General features: G+C 48.1%; 1 protein-coding gene across 1 annotated transcript in view; it reads left to right on the top strand.

The window, feature by feature from the left end:
• Nucleotides 1-891: 891 nt before the first annotated feature.
• The window catches only part of hcls1 (hematopoietic cell-specific Lyn substrate 1), a 32,123-nt gene continuing 6,952 nt past the window's right edge, over nucleotides 892-26,062 (top strand). Inside the window, exons 1-23 of the mRNA XM_082977196.1 lie at nucleotides 892-1,005; nucleotides 4,881-4,971; nucleotides 5,431-5,610; nucleotides 5,939-6,052; nucleotides 6,228-6,395; nucleotides 6,505-6,636; nucleotides 6,740-6,853; nucleotides 7,426-8,050; nucleotides 8,165-8,241; nucleotides 13,936-14,005; nucleotides 14,559-19,773; nucleotides 19,889-20,312; nucleotides 20,557-20,790; nucleotides 21,045-21,872; nucleotides 22,025-22,197; nucleotides 22,317-22,476; nucleotides 23,003-23,113; nucleotides 23,445-23,615; nucleotides 23,820-23,920; nucleotides 24,334-24,405; nucleotides 24,703-24,799; nucleotides 24,944-25,082; nucleotides 25,996-26,005. Coding sequence (XP_082833322.1) covers nucleotides 4,891-4,971; nucleotides 5,431-5,610; nucleotides 5,939-6,052; nucleotides 6,228-6,395; nucleotides 6,505-6,636; nucleotides 6,740-6,853; nucleotides 7,426-8,050; nucleotides 8,165-8,241; nucleotides 13,936-14,005; nucleotides 14,559-19,773; nucleotides 19,889-20,312; nucleotides 20,557-20,790; nucleotides 21,045-21,872; nucleotides 22,025-22,197; nucleotides 22,317-22,476; nucleotides 23,003-23,113; nucleotides 23,445-23,615; nucleotides 23,820-23,920; nucleotides 24,334-24,405; nucleotides 24,703-24,799; nucleotides 24,944-25,082; nucleotides 25,996-26,005 — 9,296 coding nt within the window. The 5' untranslated portion in view covers nucleotides 892-1,005; nucleotides 4,881-4,890. The remainder of the gene's footprint in view (nucleotides 1,006-4,880; nucleotides 4,972-5,430; nucleotides 5,611-5,938; nucleotides 6,053-6,227; nucleotides 6,396-6,504; nucleotides 6,637-6,739; nucleotides 6,854-7,425; nucleotides 8,051-8,164; nucleotides 8,242-13,935; nucleotides 14,006-14,558; nucleotides 19,774-19,888; nucleotides 20,313-20,556; nucleotides 20,791-21,044; nucleotides 21,873-22,024; nucleotides 22,198-22,316; nucleotides 22,477-23,002; nucleotides 23,114-23,444; nucleotides 23,616-23,819; nucleotides 23,921-24,333; nucleotides 24,406-24,702; nucleotides 24,800-24,943; nucleotides 25,083-25,995; nucleotides 26,006-26,062) is intronic.

Here is a 26,062-nt window from a genome sequence, read left to right as displayed (position 1 = left end):
TTAGTGGTTTTGGAGAAGCTTTCCTTGAACATTATTATAGCAGTTTATGATATGAATATTCAAACATGTAACTTTCATATTGGCATTACAGTACAAGGAATACACATGCAACCCATACATGCATATACTGTAAAACACTAGACTGTTAGTAAGTGTCAGGAATTAAGAAATGAAATGCTCAAACTGAATGACTTCAGTTAGTTGCTCTTCCCATTCTACTTCAACTCTCTCACCACTGTTGCACTTCATTTTCCCAAAAGATCAGTGAGATCTGATTTGATGTCTTGAGCAGGCTGTCTGGTTAGTGATAGGATTTAAGGTTAAAACTCTCAAAATCATTCTAAGACTTCTTCAGCTTTAAAGGGACTTGACATGTTTACTCTGGTCACCCTGATTTTGTGTCAGGGCTGGGGCAGATCTGCTTGGCAACCCCTCCACCGTCCCTTCTACGCCACCAATGCAGGTGTCTGTAGACAGAGTCAAAGACGGACGTGGTGTACCGTGCAAACAGTGTGGTCCACTTTAGCATCTGCACGAACCAGTTCACAGAGCGACTCACAAAGGTCACAAACACTGTAGTGTAGTGTGCAATTAGGAGAAGGCTTCTTCCAAGTTGTCTTCCATTGTTGATGATCAGATTGACCCGTGGGTCATGACCCAGCCCCATCCTAATAAATTCAGCAGTGTGGTTCCAAACGAAAATGGATAAGGTTAATCGCGGTATAAAAATACAAAAACATTATCTTGATAAAAAAAAAGTGTTTTGGCGCATGTTGTACATTTTTCGTTTTTTTTAAAAAATGTCCCTAAGACGGTCTCTACAAAAATGGTAACCGGTCAGAATTTACAGACTCCCCCTTATTGTTGCGCAATCCTCCACTGGCCAATCGATGTTCTGCAAGTTTTGTTTCCGGGATGTTTGGTGATGTGGCTATGCACAGAAATACAGCAGAGGAGATTTATCAAATAAAAGCATAAACAGAAATCTGAGAATCTCTCATACAGGTTAGTCACTCGTTCTTTCAACTATCAGCACACCAATCCCAGAATGGCAATTTAGAACAGCTGCCACACGCTCCAAAATAAAACAAGGAACGGCGATATATTTAAACAATTACCGTTACTGTTATCGTTGTTAGCCTGCTAGCTAGCTGCTTGTCTACGTGCACTGAAAAGCTAACTCGTTCGCTTTCTCTCTGAGATTGTCTACTGTGCTGTTTTTATACAAGCGCAACCAATACATCGTAATTCCGATTTATGTATATACATCAAATACTCTTACTATGGTTAGAGCCAGCACTGTCAAATTGTTCAGAAAGTAAGCCATCCATTTCTCCCCATAATCTGCTGTTCATGAGTAGTGGGCAAAACGAAGTGACGCAGCCGCAGTCGAATTGCCCAATTGTTCGGCAGTGTTCGGTTCTTCGGGTGACACTCGAACCTCGAGGCCCTCTGCACGAACTATCTGGGTCGCAATAACAATAATGCCCGTAAATGTATATGTTGCCACAGGTATATTATTGACACAAAGGATGATTGACTGCAGTGGCGGTCGGTACCATTTAAGATGAGGGAGGATGATACATTTTTTAATGAGTATGGCCTCCTTTCTATTACAGCATATCGGATGACTCATTCACATTCACCCAGCTCAATGTAACATCGATAGGTTTAGGCTACTACATGATACTCTAATTTCCCCTGTACCCATCGTGAGGTTGCTACAACCTAGCATATGAATGAGGTGGAGAATCACTCTTGCCAGCTAGATTCATTCTCTGATCTTTTGATTGCGTGGACAACATGTCAGTTCATGCTGGGATAGGTTTCTAGGACGTCCTCCGGAAGTTGTCATAATTACTGTGTAAATCTATGGAAGGGGGTGAGAACCATGAACCTCTTAGGATTTTTATTGAAGTCAATGTACCCAGAGAAGGACAGAAGCTAGCTGTCCTCCAGCTACACTATGGTGCTAACATGCAGAGGGCTGCTAAGGCTACTGTAGACCTTCATTGCAAAACAGTGTGTTTTCATCAATTATTTGGTGATATGAATAAACACCGCTCCAAAAAATAAAGGGAACACTTAAACAACACAATGTAACTCCAAGTCAATCACACTTCTGTGAAATCAAACTGTCCACTTAGGAAGCAACACTGATTGACAATAAATTTCACATGCTGTTGTGTAAATGGAATAGACAACAGGTGGAAATTATAGGCAATTAGCAAGACACCCCCAATAAAGGAGTGGTTCTGCAGGTGGGGACCACAGACCACTTCTCAGTTCCTATGCTTCCTGGTTGATGTTTTGGTCACTTTTGAATGCTGGCGGTGCTTTCACTCTAGTGGTAGCATGAGACGGAGTCTACAACCCACACAAGTGGCTCAGGTAGTGCAGCTCATCCAGGATGGCACATCAATGCGAGCTGTGGCAAGAAGGTTTGCTGTGTCTGTCAGCGTAGTGTCCAGAGCATGGAGGCGCTACCAGGAGACAGGCCAGTACATCAGGAGACGTGGAGGAGGCCGTAGGAGGGCAACAACCCAGCAGCAGGACCGCTACCTCCGCCTTTGTGCAAGGAGGAGCAGGAGAAGCACTGCCAGAGCCCTGCAAAATGACCTCCAGCAGGCCACAAATGTGCATGTGTCTGCTCAAACGGTCAGAAACAGACTCCATGAGGGTGGTATGAGGGCCCGAGGTCCACAGGTGGGGGTTGTGCTTACAGCCCAACACCATGCAGGACGTTTGGCATTTGCCAGAGAACACCAAGATTGGCAAATTCTACACTGGCGCCCTGTGCTCTTCACAGATGAAAGCAGGTTCACACTGAGCACGTGACAGAGTCTGGAGATGCCGTGGAGAACGTTCTGCTGCCTGCAACATCCTCCAGCGTGACCGGTTTGGCGGTGGGTCAGTCATGGTGTGGGGTGGCATTTCTTTGGGGGGCCGCAAAGCCCTCCATGTGCTCGCCAGAGGTATCCTGACTGCTATTAGGTACCGAGATGAGATCCTCAGACCCCTTGTGAGTCCATATGCTGGTGCGGTTGGCCCTGGGTTCCTCCTAATGCAAGACAATGCTAGACCTCATGTGGCTGGAGTGTGTCAGCAGTTCCTGCAAGAGGAAGGCATTGATGCTATGGACTGGCCCGCCCGTTCCCCAGACCTGAATCCAATTGAGCACATCTGGGACATCATGTCTCGCTCCATCCACCAACGCCACGTTGCACCACAGACTGTCCAGGAGTTGGCGGATGCTTTAGTCCAGGTCTGGGAGGAGATCCCTGAGGAGACCATCCACCACCTCATCAGGAGCATGCCCAGGCATTGTAAGGAGGTCATACAGGCACGTGGAGGCCACACACACTACTGAGCCTCATTTTGACTTGTTTTAAGGACATTACATCAAAGTTGGATCAGCCTGAATTGTGTTTTTCCACTTTAATTTTGAGTGTGACTCCAAATCCAGACCTCCTTGTGTTGATAAATTGGATTTCCATTGATTATTTTTGTGTGATTTTGTTGTCAGCACATTCAACTATGTAAAGAAAGAAGTATTTAATAAGATTATTTCTTTCATTCAGATCTAGGATGTTGTTTAAGTGTTCCCTTTATTTTTTTGAGCAGTATATTTAGTATAGTTTGATTTAAAAAGGTTAACTTTTAGAAAATGTCATAATTTTTATGAAATTCACTGAGTTGGATGGTCCTCCGAGGGGCCTCCTGACTGTCCAGGAACCCTCATTCTATGATTTCACTGGTCTCAATTGTTATCATCCACTGCACTTATTTCCATTGATTATTTGAGTCAATCTATGTTTTTGTCTTAAATAATTTCGATACACAGAAATGTGAATAATAACATAACAGGGGCGCTAACATTGTAAATGCCTCATAATCATCATAAAGTCCCCCCTTATCTCCGCTCACTGGTCACCATAGCAGCACCCACCTGTAGCACGCGCTCCAGCAGGTATATCTCTGGTCACCCCCAAAGCCAATTCCTCCTTTGGCCGTCTCTCCTTCAAGTTCTCTGCTGCCGATGACTGGAACGAGCTACAAAAATCTCTGAAACTGGAAACACTTATCTCCCTCACTAGCTTTAAGCACCAGCTGTCAGAGCAGCTCACAGATCACTGCACCTGTACATAGCCCATCTATAATTTAGCCCAAACAACTACCTCTTCCCCTACTGTATTTATTTATTTTGCTCCTTTGCACCCCTTTATTTCTACTTTGCACTTTCTTCTACTACAAATCTACCATTCCAGTGTTTTACTTGCTATATTGTATTTACTTTGCCGCCATGGCCTTTTTGCCTTTACCTCCCTTATCTTACCTCATTTGCTCACATGAACAGTTGTAAATGAGAACTTGTTCTCAACTTGCCTACCTGGTTAAATAAAGGTGAAATAAAAATAATGCAAACTCCATGGAGATTTTTTTATCTGGTTTCTGTATAATCACTTTGTGACAACTGCTGATGTAAAAAGGGCTTTATAAATAATGATTGATTGAGACAGAACCCTCAGTGTCCAAACTCTAGAATCTTGGGCATCTCTCAGAAATCTCATATCTAACATGTCAAGCCAAGGTGAAAGTATGATGTTAGGACATGAGTTTACTTTGATCAGGGATCTTGCATGGGAAGAAACACGGCATGGAATATTCACAATCTTTTAAAAACTTTTGATAAGCTTATCATTTATTTTGTTGTGGCATCTATGGACTCAGAAGATATGAAAGCCCCAAAATATATTTGGAAAGTTTAGGTAGGACCTCTTGAAGGACCTTTTTGGGTAGGATCTTTTGACACCTACTGACCATGACCCAGGTCCCACCTGTCCAGATAAAGGCCTAATGTCTCTGTCTTGTACCACCAGTTTCGGCTACATGTTCAGCCGGCTGTCCCAGGGCTTTACCAACGTCCTGCAGGAGCTGTCTGGGGACGAGCCCCCCGATGGAGCCCCTCAGGTAAGAGAGACTCCCTCAACCCCTCACAAGCTTACATAACATGGCACATGTTTTCTGTCCTGGGTCCATATTTTTCATCTGTCTCAGAGTAATAGTATTTAACTAGGATCAGCTCCTCTCTGTCCATAATAATAAATCCATTGTGATCTAAAAGGCAAAACTGATCAGCACTCTAACACATGGTTCCCCAAACTCAGTTCTGGGGTCCCCCCTGGGTGCACGTTATGGTTTTTGCTCTAGCACTACACAGCTGATTCAAATAACCAACTCATCATCAAGCTTTGATTCTTTGAATCAGCTGTGTAGTGCTAGGGCAGAAACCAGAACGTGCACCCAGGGGAAGGGGACCCCAGGACCCAGTTTGGGAAACCCTGCTCTAATGAATCACCTTTGGAGGCCTTAATGTTCTCCAAGTCCCCATATTTGTATCCACTCTTCTTCTCTGTGGCTCTGTTGCAGGATATGTTGGTCCCCCAGCTCCCCCCTGGAGATGCCCCCGGGGCCCCTGAGGAGTCTGGGCCTGGGGTGGAGGAGGAGCCCCTGGAGAGGCTGGCTCATCTGGAGCAGCTGACGGTGCATCTCAAGGAGGTGGTCAGAGATAAGGACAGCCAGCTGGCCACCTTCGAAACGCAGCTCAAGGTGAGGCCTGGGTACAGGTGGGTGTGTTTTCCTTTGGTTTTGTGGGCCTGCATGTATTGTTTTGACTTTGTGTGTGTGTGTGTGTGTGCATGCGTGCATTGCTTTGACTTTGTATGCGTATGTGAGACATGAATGCAGTGGTTTTATATGGATGTGCCCTCAATGCATATCTTTGATTTTTTTTCTGTCCTGTGTGGGTTGGGTTCATGAAATATTCATATTTGATGCACTTCTTGTCAAATAATGACTGTGGTCAGAAATCTACTGAGATGATGCTGTTGCTGCTGGAACACAAGTTTCAATGCTGTGTTTGTTGGTGTGTTTACAGAGCGAAAGGGAGACAGCGGAGGCACGCTTCACTAAACTGAAGCTGCAGGCCAAAGCCAAGATGGCTACTCTGAACAAACAAATTGCTGACCTCAAGGCGCAGGAGGGAGCAACAGTAAGTCCTTTAGCTGAGTTAAAAATAACTCCACGTTCAATAAGCATGGTTCCGATGTGTATTTTAGCCGTTATGTATTCAGTTAAAATGTTGTAGATTCTTTACAGCCAGTTTGGTCTACACTAGACTATTTTGTCATCAATAACATTTTGAAATCCTTGTCTATTTCCTGAAGAGCTCTCCAGACAGCTCCTTCACCAGCTCAGCTCCTGCTGTGGAGGAGGAACTCCAGGAGCTGAGGAAGCAGCTCAGTGAGGTCTCGACCTCGGCTAAGAACCTCCAGGAGCGTCTCCAGATGTCCGAACAGGCCCTGTGTGAAAAGGAAGCCGTACACACGGAGCAGGTGCTAATTTCGTTGTTACTCTAACCATTTTCAATGAAAATGTTCCGGATTGCATTGTATTAAAAAAAAGGGCCCTTCAACTGACTGCAGAGATGTGTCATTCTTTTAGGTTCGTGTGCTTCAGGCAGTTGTCTGTGAAAAGGACGTGCGTTTCCAGGAGCAGATCCAGAAGCATGAGGACGAGCTGCTGAGGGTCACAGCGCAGAGGCAGAACGACGCTGAGCTGCAGCAGGTACAGCAGGTACAAACTTCATTCTCTGACTCACTCTACACTCCCTCATACAGGCCAGGTCCTATACACGGTTTTTAGCCTGTACCCATACCCTTAGTGTGTGTGTTGCTAGGCTCTACGTGCAGCCCAGCGGCGTTGTGAGGAGCAGGAGGAAGCCATGCGGTCACGCTGCCAGGTGCTGGAGATGCTGCAGGGGGAGCTGAACAATGCCGACCAGCAGAAACAGGTACAGACACGCTCTACTGTGCTGGTCAGTTAGAGCCATAGTGGGAATGGGGTTTTCTCAACGAAGGTCCCACAATAGAATAACAATGCAACCTGACTGACCCTTGGGAAAAATGGGCCCATCTGAAGAGACTGACACAGAGTACTGTATTACATTATTCACCAAGTTACTAGTGTGACAGCAGAGTGACACTGATTGAGTAAGTACATTTGGTGATTGACAAGTTGCATGTAACTCTGTGTTTGTTGTTTCTGTCGTATTGCTTTGCTTTATCTTGGCCAGGTCGCAGTTGTAAATGAGAACTTGTTCTCAACTAGCTTACCTGGTTAAATAAAGGTGAAATAAATAAAATAAAAACTTAAGGGCTGAGGGGCAGACTCATTTCTCATCTTACTGGCACAGCCAAGCATTTCTCGTTGTAGACCCTACTGTCCCTATCCTTCATCTGTCTTCATTCTCCCTCTGCCTCTCTTGCCCTCTCTGCCTCTCTCTCTGTCTCTCTCTGCCTCTCGCTCTCTGCCTCTCTCTCTACTTCTACCTCTATCTCTAACTCTCCCTCCTTCTCTCTGTAGATCCTCACGGCTCAGTTCCGCCAGATGGAGCAGGAGCTGGCTGAGGCTGGTAGGCAGAGGGAGGAGGAGAGGCAGCAGTGGGCTGGGTGGTCCAGCCAGGCCGAGGCAGAGCTGGTGGCCCTCCGAGCCAACCTGGAGGCCTCCGAGAGGGACAGAGCAGCCCAGCTAGCCAACCTGGAGGCCTCCGAGCGGGACAGAGCAGCCCAGCTAGCCAACCTGGAGGCCTCAGAGCACGACAGAGCTGCTCAGCTAGCCAGTCTGGAGGCTTCAGAGAGAGACAGAGCAGCCCAGATGGAGGAGCTGACAGTGAAACTGGAGTGGGCCACTAGAGAGCAGGAGGAAGTGACCAACAGAGAAGTATCCAGGTTGGAGAAGGAGCTTGCTGCCTTAAGAGAGGAGCATGGAGAGGGGCAAAGGGCAAGAGAGGCCCTGGCTGAGTTGGTGACAGGCCTACGCTCTCTGGCTGGAGAGGGGGCCGAGGAGAACAGCCCTGTTCCCACCGACCCGGCCCTGTGCCTGGGTACACTGCAGGCCCTGGAGGCCCGGCTGGAGAGGCTGAGGGTGGAGCAGAGGGAGAGCGAGGAACGCTGCGCCCAGGTCACCCACACCATGGAGACATTGCAAGGTAAGGGAACCAAATGCACTATCATGCAAGTTCCGTTTATAAGTGTAAAGCATTCATGATACCCTAACAAGCGGCTTGCTTGCAGCATATTTAATAATTCTGTTTTTCTTTCAGAACAACTGGATAAGCGCACCGCAGAAGGCGAAGAGGCAGTTGCTAGGATACAACAGCTGGAGCAGAAAATTGGAATGGTGAGCAGTCAGACGCACTAAATTAATTAAGGTAGCACATGTTGTAAGTTTGTTTTGAATCCTGTAATAACCTGAAAATAAACATCAAAATGTACTTTGGGAGAAATAGCTTATATGGTTTATTATCTGTGAACCCCAAATTACCAGACTCTTCAGTCTGTTGTACCCATTGCTAGATTCTCTAATGTTCTTCGTCTATTTCTGTAATTTGACCAAATGGTGGGCTCATTTACATCTGTGAAAAAGACAAAGCTGTGGATGTCTTATAAGGCTCGTTATTTGAGAAGTTATGCAATGCCAAAAAAACTATGACCAATGAACCAAGACTTATGTTAATATATGGCATCTATTTATGTCAGATGTTTTCACACACAGTGAAATTACAGCGCCTTCAGAAAGTATTCATAACCCTTGACTTATTCCACATTTTGTTGTATTAGAGCCTGAATTCGAAATGGATTAAATATTTTTTTCTGTCTTACCCATTTACACACTCCATAATGAGAAAGTGAAAATATGTTTTTAGAAGTGTTACTACATTTATTGAAAATGAGATACAGAAATATCTCATTTACATAAGTATTCACAGCACTGAGTCAATACAGCTAGAATCACCTTCGGCAGCGATTACAGCTGTGAGGCTTTGTGGGTAAGTCTCTAAGAGCTTTGCACACCTGGATTGTACAATATTTGCACTTTTATTTATTTTTATTCTTCAAGCTCTGTCGAGTTGGCTGTTGATCATTGCTAGACAGCCATTTTCAAGTCTGGCCATAGATTTTCAAGACGATTTAAGTCAACTGTAACTAGGGCACTTAGGAACAAAACATTAAGAACACCTTCCTAATATTGAGTTGCACCCCCTTTTTGACCTCAGAACAGACTCAATTCGTCGGGGCATGGACTCTACAAGGTGTCGAAAGCGTTCAACGGGGATGATGGCCCATGTTGACTCCAATGCTTCCCACAATTGTCAAGTTGGCTGGATGTCCTTTGGGTGGTGGACCATTCTTAGCGCACATGGTAAAATGTTGAGCGTGAAAAACCCAGCAGCGTTGCAGTTCTTGACGCAAACCGGTGCACCTGGCACCTACTACCATACCCCATTCAAAGGCACTTAATTCTGTTGCCTTGCCCATTCAGCCTCTGAATGGCAGACATACACAATACATGTCTCACTTGTCTCGAGGCTTAAAAATCCTTCTTGAACCTGTCTCCTCCCCTTCATCTACACTGATTGAAGTAGATTTAACAAGTGACATCAATAAGGGATCTTTCCCCTGGATTCACCTGTTCAGTCTGTCATGGAAAGAGCAGGTGTTCTTAGTGTTTTGTACACTCAGTGTATATTTAAGCAATAAGGCCTGAGGAGGTGTGTATTTGGCCAATATACCACGGCTAAGGGCTGTTTACATTTACATTTAAGTCATTTAGCAGACGCTCTTATCCAGAGCGACTTACAAAATGGTGCATTCACCTTATGATATCCAGTGGAACAACCACTTTACAATAGTGCATCTAAATATTTTAAGGGGGGGGGGTTAGAAGGATTACTTTATCCTATCCTAGGTATTCCTTAAAGAGGTGGGGTTTCAGGTGTCTCCGGAAGGTGGTGATTGACTCCGCTGTCCTGGCGTCGTGAGGGAGCTTGTTCCACCATTGGGGTGCCAGAGCAGCGAACAGTTTTGACTGGGCTGAGCGGGAACTGTGCTTCCTCAGAGGTAGGGGGGCCAGCAGGCCAGTGGTGGATGAACGCAGTGCCCTTGTTTGGGTGTAGGGCCTGATCAGAGCCTGAAGGTATGGAGGTGCCGTTCCCTTCACAGCTCCGTAGGCAATCACCATGGTCTTGTAGCGGATGCGAGCTTCAACTGGAAGCCAGTGGAGAGAGCGGAGGAGCGGGGTGACGTGAGAGAACTTGGGAAGGTTGAACACCAGATGGGCTGCGGCGTTCTGGATGAGTTGTAGGGGTTTAATGGCACAGGCAGGGAGCCCAGCCAACAGCGAGTTGCAGTAATCCAGACGGGAGATGACAAGTGCCTGGATTAGGACCTGCGCCGCTTCCTGTGTGAGGCAGGGTCGTACTCTGCGAATGTTGTAGAGCATGAACCTACAGGATCGGGTCACCGCCTTGATGTTAGTGGAGAACGACAGGGTGTTGTCCAGGATCACGCCAAGGTTCTTAGCACTCTGGGAGGAGGACACAAGGGAGTTGTCAACCGTGATGGCGAGATCATGGAACGGGCAGTCCTTCCCCGGGAGGAAGAGCAGCTCCGTCTTGCCGAGGTTCAGCTTGAGCTGGTGATCCGTCATCCACACTGATATGTCTGACAGACATGCAGAGATGCGATTCGCCGCCTGGTTATCAGAAGGGGGAAAGGAGAAGATTAATTGTGTGTCGTCTGCATAGCAATGATAGGAGAGACCATGTGAGGATATGACAGAGCCAAGTGACTTGGTGTATAGCGAGAATAGGAGAGGGCCTAGAACAGAGCCCTGGGGGACACCAGTGGTGAGAGCGCATGGTGCGGAGACAGATTCTCGCCACGCCACCTGGTAGGAGCGACCTGTCAGGTAGGACGCAATCCAAGCGTGGGCCGCGCCGGAGATGCCCAACTCGGAGAGGGTGGAGAGGAGGATCTGATGGTTCACAGTATCAAAGGCAGCAGATAGGTCTAGAAGTATGAGAGCAGAGGAGAGAGAGTTAGCTTTAGCAGTGCGGAGAGCCTCCGTGACACAGAGAAGAGCAGTCTCAGTTGAATGCCCAGTCTTGAAACCTGACTGATTAGGATCAAGAAGGTCATTCTGAGAGAGATAGCAGGAGAGCTGGCCAAGGACGGCACGTTCAAGAGTTTTGGAGAGAAAAGAAAGAAGGGATACTGGTCTGTAGTTGTTGACATCGGAGGGATCGAGTGTAGGTTTTTTCAGAAGGGGTGCAACTCTCGCTCTCTTGAAGACGGAAGGGACGTAGCCAGCGGTCAAGGATGAGTTGATGAGCGAGGTGAGGAAGGGGAGAAGGTCTCCGGAAATGGTCTGGAGAAGAGAGGAGGGGATAGGGTCAAGTGGGCAGGTTGTTGGGCGGCCGGCCGTCACAAGACGCGAGATTTCATCTGGAGAGAGAGGGGAGAAAGAGGTCAAAGCACAGGGTAGGGCAGTGTGAGCAGGACCAGCGGTGTCGTTTGACTTAGCAAACGAGGATCGGATATCGTCAACCTTCTTTTCAAAATGGTTGACGAAGTCATCCGCAGAGAGGGAGGAGGGGGGGGAGGAGGATTCAGGAGGGAGGAGAAGGCAGCAAAGAGCTTCCTAGGGTTAGAGGCAGTTCTTAGGCACGACGCAACGCAGTATATCACAAACCCCCGAGGTGCCTTATTGCTATTATAAACTGGTTACCAACGTAATTAGAGCAGTAAAAATAAATATTTTGTCATACCCATGGTATACGGTCTGATATACCACGGCTGTCAGCCAATCAGCATTCAGGGCTCGACCCACCCAGTTTATAATTGGCATTGTGTTTTAGGTTATTGTCCTGCTGAAAGGGGAATCTGTCTCTTTTGGAATGCAGACTGAACTAGGTTTTCGTTTTGGATTTTGCCTGTGCTTAGCTCTATTCCGTTTCTTTTTATCCTGAAAAACACTCCAGTCCTTACTGATGACAAGCATACCCATAACATGATGCAGCCACCACCATGCTTGAAAAGTGTGGTACTGTCACAGCTTTCTTCGTCGGAGGACGATATAGCGAAATCGTCGTCTGAAAATGTGGACCAATATGCAGCAGAGTTGGTGTTCATTTTCTTAATTTATTAACGAACGTTGAACACGAAAAAAACAAGAAAACAATAAGCACGACAAATGACAGTTTATCAGGCTATACATAAACACGCAATGCAAAAACAATCTCCCACAAATACAAGACAAACACACCCAACTAATATAGGACTTCCAATCAAAGGCAACACCAAACAGCTGCCTTCAATTCGAAGTCCACCCCAATTAACTCAACATAGAAACACACTCACTAGACTACACATAGACATACATAAACATAGACCATAACTCAAAACCCGGAAATAATAAATCAAACACCCTCCTAACTAACACACCACCCTGAACCACATAAAACAAATACCCTCTGCCACGTCCTGACCAAACTACAATAACAATTAACCCTTATACTGGCCAGGACGTGACAGGTACTCAGTGATGTGTTGTATTCGATTTGCCCCAAACATAACGATTTGTATTCAAGACAAAAAGTTAATTTGCCACATTTTTTGCAGTTTTACTTTTGTGCCTTATTGCAAACAGACATGTTTTGGAATATTTTATTCTGTACAGGCTTCCTTATTTTCACTCTGTTAATTAGGTTAGTATTTTGGAGTAACTACAATGTTGTTGATCCATCCTCAGTTTTCTCCTATCACAGCCATTAAACTCTGTAACTGTTTTAAAGTCACCATTGGCCTCATGGTGAAATCCCTGAGCGGTTTCCTTCCTCTGCGGCAACTAAGTTAGGAAGGATGCCTGTATCTTTGTAGTGACTGGGTGTATTGATACACCATCCAAAGTGTAATTAATAACTTCACCATGCTCAAAGGCATATTCAATGTCTGCTTTTAAAATGTTTACCCATCTACCAATAGGTTCCCTTCTTTGCAAGGCATTGGAAAGCTCCCTGGTCTTTGTAATTTAATATGTGTTTGAAATTCAATGCTTGACTGAGGGGTAATTGTATGTGTGGGGTACAGAGATGAGGTAATCATTCAAAAATCATGTTAACCACTATTGCACACAGAGTGAGTCCATGATAACTTATTATGTGACTTGTTAAGCACATTTTTACTCCTGAACTTATTTAGGCCTGCCATAACAAAGGGGTTGAATACTTATTGACCCAAGACATTTCAACTCTTCATTTTTAAATAATTTGAAAAATGTCTAAAACATAATTCCACTTTTGCATTATGGGGTATTGTGTTCAGGCCAGTGTCACAACATTTCAATGTAATACATTTTAAATTCAGGCTGTAACACAACAAAATGTGGAAAAAGTTAAAGGGTGTGAATACTTTCTGAAGGCACTGAATGTTCAATCTAATTGTTAGACAATTCTCTTTCCAAATAGAATTTGTTGACAGTGCGGAGTCACAATAGAAAGCGACAAACCCTCTGTAGACATTTGTGCTGTATGTGTGTGCAGTCTGATACAATATGATCTATTGGTGTGCTGTTATTTCACTGTGCTGTGAGGACTGCCCAGTCAGCACATTGAGTGTCACACATGCTTATTCATGTGGGGAAGTCTCTCTGGTCTCTGCCCTGACTACTGGGGCAGGTCAGTCAGCCACGATCTATCTCAGAGGGGACAGCCTGAGGGACAGAGACAGTGGTTGGGTTTAATAATGCTGAGGCAGAATGTCCTCCTGTCGTTTGGGTCAAGGCAATGCTAATCGCCTCTCCACTGATCCTCTGTTATGACTGTAGCCCTGGGCTGACCTTCACACCCAGGCCCATCATAATTACAGTGTAACTATTGTGTAACGACATTACAGCTGTGAAACTGTTAACTCACTTAATTTGTGAGTTAATGAATGTAGTCCCACTTCAATGGGATTGATGTATTATTAAGTCATAAAGTTTACACCCTCTGTGTGTTCAGAAATAACTCAGGCGTTTGTTTTTCTCTCCTAGGCTGCTAGGGAGTCATTGGTCCAGTGTGTGACTGACCCGTCTGTGGAAGAAGTGACTGATGCTGAAAAAGGTAAGGAGACCTATTTTAAAATGTGTGTTTTTATTCTCTGAATCTGAAAGCCAACCACCAGGACCAGTCATACATCCTGCCAGCAGCACACACACCCTCTATTGATGTGTTTGCATAGGCTTGGACACTGTGTGCTGTCACAGGCCCCGCTGACAACAGAGTTCAGCATAGTGATGCAGATGCGGTTACAGGCCTTACCCATTTCACACAGTCTGTAACTAAACCTGAAAGACTGGTGGTTTAGTAGACATGTCAACAGTATTGACAGTATTTTAACAGTATTGACAGTATGTTGACAGTATGTCAATAATCATCTCAATTGTTGTATTGTTAACAGTTAGAAGCAAAAATCTGAAAGGGACTCTATAATATATAGGTCTAGTCATGAACTACTGAGAGGTGGCAGAGGTAGGATCGAATGTTAGGAAGCTTTAAGTTCCTGCAAGGGGTACATGAAAAATATCTGTTTTGGCATTTCAGATATGATCAATTAATTATGTATTGTGAGATAATTAGGCAGGCTATTAATTTTCATCTTTATTGATTTCCCCAGCCCAAATATTGGCTCTGGAGCAGCAGCTATTGGAGAAAGACCATGAGTTGACTGCCCTGCGAGAGAGTCTTGTGCTGGCTGAAGAGCAGGGCTCAAATGATGCATTCAAGGTAAGCGCTGATCAGATTCTAGACCAGAGTGAGGACACCGCCATGGCCCCTTGCGACAGTCCTACAGTGCTGCCAGACCTCCTAGAAGACACACGAGAGGAGGACACCACCCTGGTGGCAGAGGATAGCGCAATCCTGTCAGTCTCCGCTTATAACGAGAGCAGTCCAGAGCTCATTGAACCCCAGTCTGACTCTCCCGGAGAATCTAAGGGGGCCTCCTCTGATGAGATGGTCACTAGCAGTGACTCCGAGGTGGCCCACAGCAGCTGGACCCTCCTAGAGGCTGTAAACCAAGATGAAGGTCAGCAGTCGCCTCCCATACTGCAGGGCTTTGGCCAGCTCCAGATGCAATCCTGGGAAGAGAACAGCTCTGAGCAGGAAACATCCACAGTCCAGGTGGAGTCCTCATCAGTCATCATCCGTGAGACTGTGCAGGTGCACCTCAGCCGGCAGGGGGCGACCCTCTTTGACTCTGACTCTGCCCCTGGACAGGTGTTTGCCCAGGCCCTAGCAGACGAGCTGCAGAACAGGTACAGTGAGCTCATGGTTGAGCTCCAGAGACTGAGAGAGGCTGCCTCAGAGTCACAGGAGAGAACCCAAGGCCTTGAGGAAGAGATTCGGTCCCTGGCAGCTGCCAAGGATGAGGCAGAGTCCCAGTCCCAGAGATATGAGGAAGAGCTCCAGTCAGCCAGGTCAGAGATGGACACGGTGGCCCAGCACAGTGGCTCTGACTTGGAGAGGCAGAGCATGGAGATGCATCTCCAGGAGGAGCAGCTGGCAAGCCTGCAGACAGAAGGCCGCTTCAAAGAGCAGCAGATCCAGGCCCTGCAGGCAGACCTGGACAAGGCTCAGCGCTCTCTCTCTGAGCAGGAGGGCCAGGCCAGGATGCTGAGCGCCCAGCTGGAAGAAGGGGAGATCACCTCCTCTGAGCTGGAACAGAAGCTCCAAGACATGGAGGCCAGCCTACTGGACATCTCCCAGGCTAGGGACATGGCCAAAGCTGTACTGTCTGAGAGGGACACAGAGATTAACGAGCTGCGACTGCGCATCACCCAGAAAGAGCAGGAGATGATGGAGCTGAGCAATGGCATGTCTGCCAAACTGCTCCAGACCGGTGAGGAGAAGTTCCTGATGAGCACTGAGATCAAGAAACTGAAGGAGCAGATAATTGAGCTTGAGAAAGCTGGAGAAAAGGAGAAAGCGACAGGGGAGTGTCATGTAGACGATAGTGATGAGCTCACTAGTTTGCGAAAGGACAAAGAGGATCTGACAACCCAAGTGGCCACCATTAAAAAGAGGTTGCAGGCAGCCCTGGTGCAGCGTAAAGAGCTGATGAAAAAAGTTGCGGAGTTTGAGAAAGAGGCAGATCAAAGGAAAGGACAGGTAGGGAAAGCAACGGAGGAAGCCCCTGCAAGTGTACCAGCTTTAGAAAAAGACAGAAAACAAGAGGTTATGGAAATTGAGAATATTCTCGAAGAATTCAGACAATCCTTGAGGTCCAAAGAAGAGGTCATGGAGGTTTTGGAACAGAAAATCAGCCAGCAGGATCAGGTTCTGGAAGAGACAATTGAAATGAACAGAAGGCTGAGTGAGGGAGCTCAGCAGACTCCAGAGGCTGACACCTCAGCTGAAATCACTGGGTTGCAGTGCCAGGTGGCCTCACTGGAGTCAGATTGCGAAACACTGCAAAAGAAACTCCAGGAGGCCCAGGACTCTCGCAAAGACACCATCCACAAGGCCAAAGAAAAGGACAGGCACCACCGCGAACAGCTAAAACAGCAAAAGGAAGAGTACAACGGGCTGTTGGAGCGTTTGGAGGAGCAGGTTGGTGAACGAGATGGGCTGTTGACTAGACTGAGAGAGCTCGAGGAACAGCAGACACAGAAAGCAGTGAGCACAGAGAAAGAAATACAAGCCGAGCTGGAGACCAACGCTGCAGCGGAGAAGATTGAGAAGCCAGCTGCAGGAGATTGGGTCCAGGAAGACTGGGTGGACTTTGCCGCTCCTGAGAATGAAGCACAACAACAAGGTGATAAACCCATTCCCAGTGCTGAGGAACCCGCTCAGGTACTTTCAGCTGACATTGAGGCCTCATTACAAGCTCTGAAAGAAGAGGTCCAAGCTGAGAAGGCATCTTGTACAGATTTGGAGGGCCAACTGCAGGAGAGCCAGGCTAGCCTGGCACTCAGGGAAAGTGAGCTTCTAGAGCTGGGCAAAGAGCTGCAGGCTCTGAGAGAGAAGGAGAGCCAGATCGAACATGTCTATGAGGAGTTGGAGGTTCTGAGGGAGAAGTCTCTCCAGGCTCAGACCTATGCAGAAGCTGTGAAAGCAGAGTTGGAGGCTGCAGCCAAAGGAGCTGCCTCAGACTCCGCTGAGTCCACCATTGCCATCCTGCAGACAGAGGTGGAGGAATTCAAGCAGTTCCTGAGCAACAAGAATGATGAGATCATGGAGCTTAGTCAGCAGCTGGGTGAGCAAAGCACTCTCCTCCAGTCCATGCAAGAGACAGTGTATGAGAAGGACCAGTCGATCACCTCCCTGCAGCAAGGCCTGAGAGCAGAGAAGGAAAAGAGCCAGAGACTGGAGGCCGAGGTCCCCCAGAGGCAAGAGGAAGAGAAGGGCAGCGAGGCCAAGATCCTGCAGCTTCAGCAGAAGCTCAAGGCCGCCCTTATCTCCCGCAAAGAGGCCCTCAAAGAGAACAAAAGCCAGAAAGAGGAGTTGGCCTCCACTGAGAAAGTCATCACTGAACTGCAGCAGAAGATGGAGGCTAGAGAAGTCGAGCTGGAGAAGCTGAGAGCAGAAAGAGAGAGGCTGATAGAGGAGGTCGATCGGACCTTGGTGGAGAACCAGAGCCTTGGGGGGTCCTGCGAGAGCCTCAAGCTGGCCATGGAGGGTATGCTGACAGAGAAAGACTTCTGTAAAAGAGAGGCTGAGTCTGCCAAGGAGGAGGCTGCCCGGGCATGCAGAGAATGTGAGGAGAAGGTGCATGGGATGAAGGATGAGTATGAGACTCTGCTAAAGTCCTATGAGAACGTGAGTGATGAGGCAGAGCGTGTGAGACGTGTGCTGGAAGCTGCTAGGCAGGAGCGGAAGGAGCTTGTTGCTAGAGCCAGGACCCACGAGGCAGCCAGGCAGGAGGCTGAACGGCAGAAAGAAGAGGCCCAGAAAGAGGTGGACACTGTCAAAGACAAGATGAGGAAGTTTGCCAAAACCAAGCAGCAGAAAATAATGGATTTAGAGGAGGAGAATGAGAGACTCAGAGAGATGGATGAAAAGAAAGGAATAAGAAGGGAGGACAAGGTACTCAAAGGAGAACTTGAAAGACTCAAAGAAGAGTTTGAGACTCTGAAAGCTGATTTGAATGCCACTACGGCACAGAGGGACTCCTTAGAACAGCAAGTTGTTGAGTTGAGGGAGCAACTAGCCCAAGAGCTAGAGAAAGGGGACAGATTAGCTCCAGATAAAACCCCCATCTCTGATGTAGTGGAGGAAACTATTGTTGCCCAGCAGTCTAGTACAGTCATGACTAAAACTACCCAAGAGCCAGTTAAGAGCCAGCCTCAGGACATAGAGCCACATAGTCAGGCTATAGAGTCTGAGGTAGCTGCACCTGAAATGCCCTCTTTTGAGGAGACGGGGAAGACCGAAATAACTGAAAGTACACAGGCCCTAATTGATGAGAAATTGATCAAAATGGAGGCAGCCCTACAGTCAGAGAGGGAACTGAGGCAAGAGCGCGAGGCTGAACTCACTGCTGAGCTGGCCTCTCTGGAGCAGCGCCTTCAGGAGAGTAAAGAGAAGGAACAGACCCAGAGGGAGCCAGTGAAGACGGACATATCTGAAAGTGAACTGGCCGTAATTGAGGGAAAGCGGAGGGAAATGGAGGCAGCCCTACATTCAGAGAGGAAACAGTGGCAAGAGAGTGAGGCTGAACTCAAGGCTGGACTAGCCTCTCTGGAGCAGCTCCTTCAGGAGAGTAAAGATAAGGAACAGAGCCTGATGGAGGAGAGCTCTAAAAGGGAAGCCCAACTCCAGGAGCTCCACAGCAGCCTGGAGGTAGAGAAGGACGACCTAGAGGAGCGTCTGATGAACCAGCTGGCCCAGCTGAATGGCAGCATCGCCGGCTACCAGCAGGATGCGGCAGACAGCCGGGAGCGCCTTGCGGAGCTGCAGCGGGAGGTGGAGGGACTGGAGAGGGAGCGGGCTGAACTGGAAGCCCTGGCCGAGAGCGAGAGTGACCGGGCTGCCAGGCTGGAGGAGGACAAGAGGCAGGCCCAGAGAGAGAGGGCCGAGGCAGAGGCAGAGTCAGGGAAGCAGAGGGAGCTGGAGCAGCAGCTGAAGTCCGCCCAGAGGGTGAAAGAGGGCAGCCAGAGCCGGGCAAAGCAGCTGGAGGAGCTGCTGAGAGAGAAGCAGCTGGAGGTGCGCCAGATGCAGAAGGACTGCATCCAGTACCAGGAAAGGATCAGCGAGATGGCCAGGGAGGGCAAGGCTTTGCAACTGGGCAGCAACGAGATCCACAAAGAGCTTGGGCAAGCCTATCTGGAGAGGACCAAAGTCACAGACGCTTTGAAGAAGACTGAGGCTGAGCTATCTAGCTGCAAAGCCCAACTGGTTGAGGCCCAGACAGAGGCCAGCCAGGCCCAAGCTGAGAGGAGAGCCTGTGAGCAGACCACTCTACAGAGAGAGGCTGAGTTGAAAGTAGAGGCAGAGCAGAGCCTGGACTCTGTGAGGTTCAGGCTGGGAGCCGAGCTGAAGCAGATTGAGCTGAGGTTGGAGGAGTCTTACCGGGAGAGGGAGAGAGAGGAGAATGCCACCCGGGAGGCAAAAGAGCTGGCTGACACCGCTGAGAGACAGGCCCAGCAGATGCAGGCCCGCCTGGATGAGTCTCTGGCCCGACTGGCTGCCTTCTCGCGCTGTATGTCCTCCCTGCAGGACGACAGGGACCGCGTGCTGGATGAGACCCGGCAGTGGGAGAGTCGCTTCAACAGCACCCTCCAGGGGAAGGAGGCCGAGGTGCGGGAGGGAGAGACCCGGTCCAGAGATCTGGCTGAACAGCTGCAGAAAGAGACCACACAGAGAGAAGAGCTACAGCTTACAGTGGACAGGTAAAAATGGCTACTGAAAAAGTTAATTAATTAAATTGCCCCAATTTCCTGCCAGGTTTGTGATACACTATAGTGTGTTATGTAATGTGTTTTATTTTCTTATTTTTTTGTCCAGACTGCAGAAAGCAGACGAGCAGTGGCAGCTGAAATGGGAGCAGGAAGAGAAGAGGCTCCGCGAGAACCAGGCTGCCCTGGAGCAGGAGAGGGGGGAGCTTCAGAAGTCCCTAGCCCAGACCGAGACCTCCCTGGCTGACGCTCGCGCCCAGCTGGCCTCCCTGGAGAGCGAGGCGGAGGGGCTCCGCCACAGAACCCAGGCCCTGGAAGAGGCAGTTGGGAAGCTGCAGGGAGAGACCAACGAGGCCAGGTCCCAGCTGAAGGAGAGGGAAGCAGAGGGGAGGAGGCTGGGCCTGAGCGTGGAACAACTGGAGACAGACCTGCGCTCCTCCAAGACCCTGACAGAGAGCCTGCAGACAGAGCTGAGTGAGAAGGAGAGGAGAGAGGTGGAGCTGCTGGGGGAGAAGGAGCAAGCCGTGACCCAGGTATGGATCACTTTTATTTCATCTCTGCTTTATGTCATGTTTTGTCATCACAATGAATAGTTGCTCATTTTAATGCATAGGGTGTCAAATTCTACATTTATTCAAAATAGGGTGTCAAAATTCCCTACAAATGTATTGTGATGTTACCGTTTTGATTGAGCTATCAAGTTGTTTTACAAGCTTGAAAATGTTTAAACCCATTCCCCTGCATCTTCTTGACTGCTTACATGCTTGCTCCCCCCAGGCTGCAGAGGAGGCCAGGAGGGAGGCTGACTCCAGGGCCCAGGAGGCTGAGAAGGAGCTGGAGGAGAGGAGAGAGGAGCTGCGGGGTCTGGAGGACCGGCTGCGGAAGGCAGAGGAGGAGAGCAGCCACAGCAAAGCCAGGCTGGATGCCTTCACCAAGGCCATGGGCTCTTTACAGGACGACAGAGACAGAGTACTTGGCATGTACAAACAGCTGGAGGAGAAACATCTGCAGGTAAAAGAACAATGATAACACATGTGAACAGAGGCATAAATGGCAGGTCAAGAAGAGATTCTGAATGGATTCTCCTACACTTAATGTAAACCGGTAGTAAATGTCCATGTTTATGTATGTACACGCATGTCATCGACATGCAGAAACTGTATGTAGTGATATGAGTGATATTATTAGTGATAGTATTCTAGAACGTCTTCCTCATGCCCCAGTTGTATAACCCATCCCTCTACGTGATGGATCTGTTGTCCCAGGTGATGATGGAAAAGGACGCTCTGATCCAGGAGGCTGCTGCGGAGAATAACAGTCTGAAGGAGGAGCTACGCTCCCTATTGGTCCAGAGGGATGACCTCCACGCAGAGAAGGCCAAGCTATCTGCCCAGCTTCACGGCTACAGGGACGACCTTACCCAGGTCCTCACCATGAAGGAGTCCCAGCACAAGCAGCTCTTGTCCGGCCAGCTGGAGCGCATCGCTACCCTGGAGAAGGAGAGAGAAGAGCTAGGGGCTAAGATCAAGAGCCTGGAGGGAGGGGAGGCTTTCGTTCAGGCGGTAGAGAGGGAGACCCTCAGCCAGGCTGGTGATAGTGGAAACAGGCAGGTGAGAGACGCTCCCGGGGCGGAGGTAGAGAAGCTGAGGGAGCAGCTGCAGGCTGCCAGGGCCCAGGTGGAGAGCCTGGAGGAGAGCCTTGCCAAGGAAAAAGAGGTGCAGGAGGCTCGGCAGAAGGAGCTGAAAGAACTGCGTTGGGAGGGAGGGGTGACGCGCACGGAATCGGAGACAGCGGCCGAGAGGGTGGCCGAGCTGGCCCGAGACCTGCTGACCACGGAGCAGAGGCTGCTGGAGGAGAGGGAGGTGGCCGGCCAGCTCCGGGCCCAAAACCAGGCGTTCGGCCAGGCCATGGCGTCACTGCAGGGCAGCAGGGACCAGGCACTCAGCCAGGCCCAGGAGCTCAGCCTCAGACTGGGGGAGATGAGCAGGGCAGGGGGCCAGCAGACACCCACCACGGGCCATGGAGGATCCAATGCAGAGGCGTGGGGACTGAAGAACGCCCTGTCAGCCCTGCAGAACGACAGGGAGAGACTGGTAATCAACCAGAGTTATCTCCATTTTGCACAAAGTATTCCATTAAAGCACTAACGCAACCACAATGGTAGTGATGTCATAACTTACCTGCATAGTGTTTTCATATACCAGTATCCACAGTAACACGAGCTTTGTTTCTCCCTGTCCTGTAGTTGGAACAGCTGCAGCGGCAGCACTCAGAGCTCACTCGACTGGGAGGAGGAGAGCTGTCTAGACTCAGCCAGGAGCTAGAGGAGGAGAGGAGGAGGGCTGAGGAGATGGTGGACAGGATGAGGGAGCTGGACAACCTGAGGCAGAGGGAGAACCAGGAACTAGAAATTCTCAGGTGAGACATACTTCATAAAGAGCTCCCTATGTTATTTAAAATCCAAACATTCTTAATCATGTTTAGAGGTATATGAGTGTCTATGCCTCGGCTACATAGGTATATCTGTCTCTCTGTAGGCTGGAGCAGGTTGACTGGCAGGCCCAGGCAGAGGTCCTGAAGCAGCAGACCCTAGCCACCCTCTCGGACCGTGACCAGCAGGTGCGCCAGCTCAGTGCCATGTTGGAGGAGGCCCGCGCCACCAGACCCAAACCACCGGAGGAACACCACCAGAGACAGGTGAGGAGGAGGACACCCATACATCTGCAACTGATAACGACTGTACTTGGACCAGGGATTAGTGAGATGGAAGACGTAATCTACTGCTGTTCATGTCCAAATCAAATTGTATTTGTCACGTACACAGTTTACAGCGGGTTCAAACGGTGCAGTGAAATCACCTTTTTCTGGACCAATCAAAATAAAACACTTAATTACTGGAAGGTAGTATGCATAGTAATAAAACTGATCTCTTCACAATTGGATATACAGTATAAATGATGAATGTGGATAGTGCATAGTGGATAGTGTCTTGGTCGTGCAGTTGGATAAATAGTATGATAGAACAGCAGTGTTGACTGTGGCAAGATGCATTATGCTTGCTGCATACATTTGGCCTGTACTGGACAATGTTATCTACAAATCTAGGTTTAAATTATACATTTGTGCAGTTAAGAGACGGTTAAATGATGTCATTATAGTTCACCTCTGTTGTCTCTTCTCCATGGCTGTTTATGTATTCTTGTTTGTTGTTTTTTGTGCTCAGGCACCTCTTGAGGCAGACCTGTCATCTAAAGTAGGGGTCCTTCAATTAGACAGTGGCCCGCTGAATGATCTTCAGCTGCGAGAGCAGCGGATTACACAGCTCAGTAACAAGGTAGCGATACCAGACTGTTCCTCCTTCCTGTCACCCATAGCCTCTTGTCCATGTCTTAGCAACCCTACCTACAATCATTCTGTTCTCCTACTACGCTATCTCACAACTACCTCTGATCACCCTCTCTGACTTACAGTACTAAATGACATGGTTGAATGAAAGGTACTTCATTTCATGATTATGGATTACATGATTACATATTTCATATGTCTCCCCCTCTGGCTCTTCATTTCATTTCTCTTGCATGCCCCTTTTCCATTTTCTTTCATAATTTCTTCTCTGCTTCTTCTTCGTTCTTCTGTCTTTTGGTTTTGTGTGTGTGTGTGTACAGTCTGCTGAGCCCGTTGCTGTCCCTCCCTCCCCTCAGCTCTCGCAGGTGTTTGAGGAGAACCGCCATCTCTCCTCCCAGTTCCAAGGCAGTTCCCAGAGGCTGGACGAGGCCGAGAGCCGCTGCACTGCCCTCCAGAGGCAGCTCCAGGAACTGCATGAAGACAAGCGCAAGGTCAGCACGCCCTTGGATATCACTCAGCTCTGATTCATTCACTATCCCTAGTTGATACATGCTGAACATGTTTTTAAAGATAATGTGTCCACTATGGCACAGAGGAACTAGATGTACACATTGACATCTCTGGAACGATTTAAGACTGCACTATAGTGATTTCCACAATGTTTAGTGATTTTGACTATTTCTTGTGGCCCTCAGAGGACAGGGGAAGTGGACAGTGCCCCCGGAGCTCCTCAGCAGCACAGTGGCCCTTCAGAGAGCGAGAGCCTCAGGGTGGATTTTAAAGAACTTCAGCACAGGTACCAGTTCTCAACCCCACGACACCCCCCTTTAAAAACACACACGCATACAGTACACACACACACGTTCTCTCTATCAGTGACCAGAACACACACGCGTTCTCTCTACCAATGACCAAAACACACACACGTTCTCTCTACCAATGACCAAAACACACACACATTCTCTCTACCAATGACCAAAACACACACACGTTCTCTCTACTAATGACCAAAACACACACACATTCTCTCTACCAATGACCAAAACACACACACGTTCTCTCTACCAATGACCAAAACACACACGCAAACAAAAGGAACAATAACAAACAGAACAGACACAACAAACCCATTCAACACCACACAGCCCCAGCCCATGATAACGCAAGCATGTCCGACATGCTAACGTGTCCTTTCTTTGTGTCTGTCAGACTGGATGAGGAGCAGCTGTATAGGGTGGCTGTGGAGGAGCAGCTAATGGCTGCCCAGGACCGCCTCAAACTGTAAGAGACTTATCACAGCTCAGTGTCACCTGTCACATGACAGAGGTCATCCTCTGCCTTCCACTACAGCTCTACACTCACTGACACAGTGGGATTCTAATGAGGAATGAGCATGTCAGCTCGCTGCTGTGACTGTCAGGTTCTATAGAGATACTCTGCTCTGAGATGTGTAGAGGTACTGTGTTGATAACGGGATTATTGGCCTCAAGTCATCGTTTGGCATGTTTGTGTTGGAACTTTCCTGTGTGTGTCAGACAGTATTTAATCAGTCTCTCTCTCCTCGCTCACCTGCTGTAGGATCAACCAGGGTGAATGGCAGTCGGCCCATGAAGGGCAGTTCTCTGCTTCTGAGACAGCTGTCCTCATTGGGCCACCAGAAGGCTCTGTCACCCGTGTAAGTACCGACCAACACAGGATACATTTCTGAAGATGAAATGTCCATTCACCATTGCCATGTAAGAATGGTCTATTACTACTACTACCTCCGCCTCCTGTAACTGTCTATACTTCTCTCTCTCCCTCTCTCCCCCTCCATCAGATTCGGAGCAGCAGCGGGCCAGGCCTGATGAGAATGCTGCGTGTGACCTTCTGCTCTCGCCAGCGCACACCCCTGCTGGTGTCCCTCTACCTGCTCACCGTGCACGTCCTGCTACTGCTCTGCCTGGGGGGTTACGTTTAGGGCCCCCTCTACCCCTTAGAGACGGAGAGAGATGGAGAGATAACGGACATGTGACACAGACCCACCCACCCCCTCTCCAAGACAGATATCATATTACTGTTACATTCAATACTGTAGAATAGGAGAAGACTCGTCACACACACACACACACACAGACCATGCACTTTTGATACAACAACAAAAATAACGGAGATGTGTCTTAGCCTATTAACCAAAGTGAATCGTTTTTTTAATATACTGGGAGTCAAAAACACCCTCTGCCATCATTGATTTGATTCCATATTTAATATGTTACCGTTAGCGTACATGATCAGTCAAATGTTATTGTAGAGGAAATGAGAAGCAGTATTGCACTACCTCAGAACTGTTGTTTATTAGACTTCTAGAAAGGGACAAGGATATTATGCAGCTTTAAATGTACACGGGGAACTAACATGAAATGGCACTATACAGTAGATCTACACGGTGTTTAGCTTTTCAGCCAGTTTATATTAGTGGTGGTTCAGGTGCCTTTAAATGAGGAGAATAAAGGGTCACTTCATGTCTGGATGGAGTGAGGGTTAGGATCTGTGGACCTGTTCCCATCTCTCTTACTCTCCTATGTTCTCACGTACAATGGACACCAACTGAAACGTGTACAACCTGCTATGACTACATTCCCACAACGATCTATTTATTTTCTTCCTTATTTTTTCCTCTCTTCATTTTCTCTTTAATTAAAGAGAGAGCACCGTCATTGGCATATTTGACTCCTGTAGTATTTGTATGTCGTATGTACGGTATGTATGTACTGGATGTGGGTTATCCAATCAATTCCCCAATTTCTGCCATTGGTGCACAGATGAGGGTTTTATTCTATTCATTTTATGGCAGATTCATTTGACATTCTGGTGTAATGTTGTCCATTCCAGATGAAATCGTGTTGGTGTTTTTTCTGCGACACTACAAATAATGTCCATCCAATCTATGATTCCTATA

This window comes from Salmo salar, chromosome 07 (genome assembly GCF_965601325.2).
Source record: "Salmo salar chromosome 07, fSalSal1, whole genome shotgun sequence".
NCBI classification, from domain to species: domain Eukaryota; kingdom Metazoa; phylum Chordata; class Actinopteri; order Salmoniformes; family Salmonidae; genus Salmo; species Salmo salar.
Note: the sequence above shows the minus strand (reverse complement) of the source record. Positions and strands in the feature narration are given on the sequence as shown.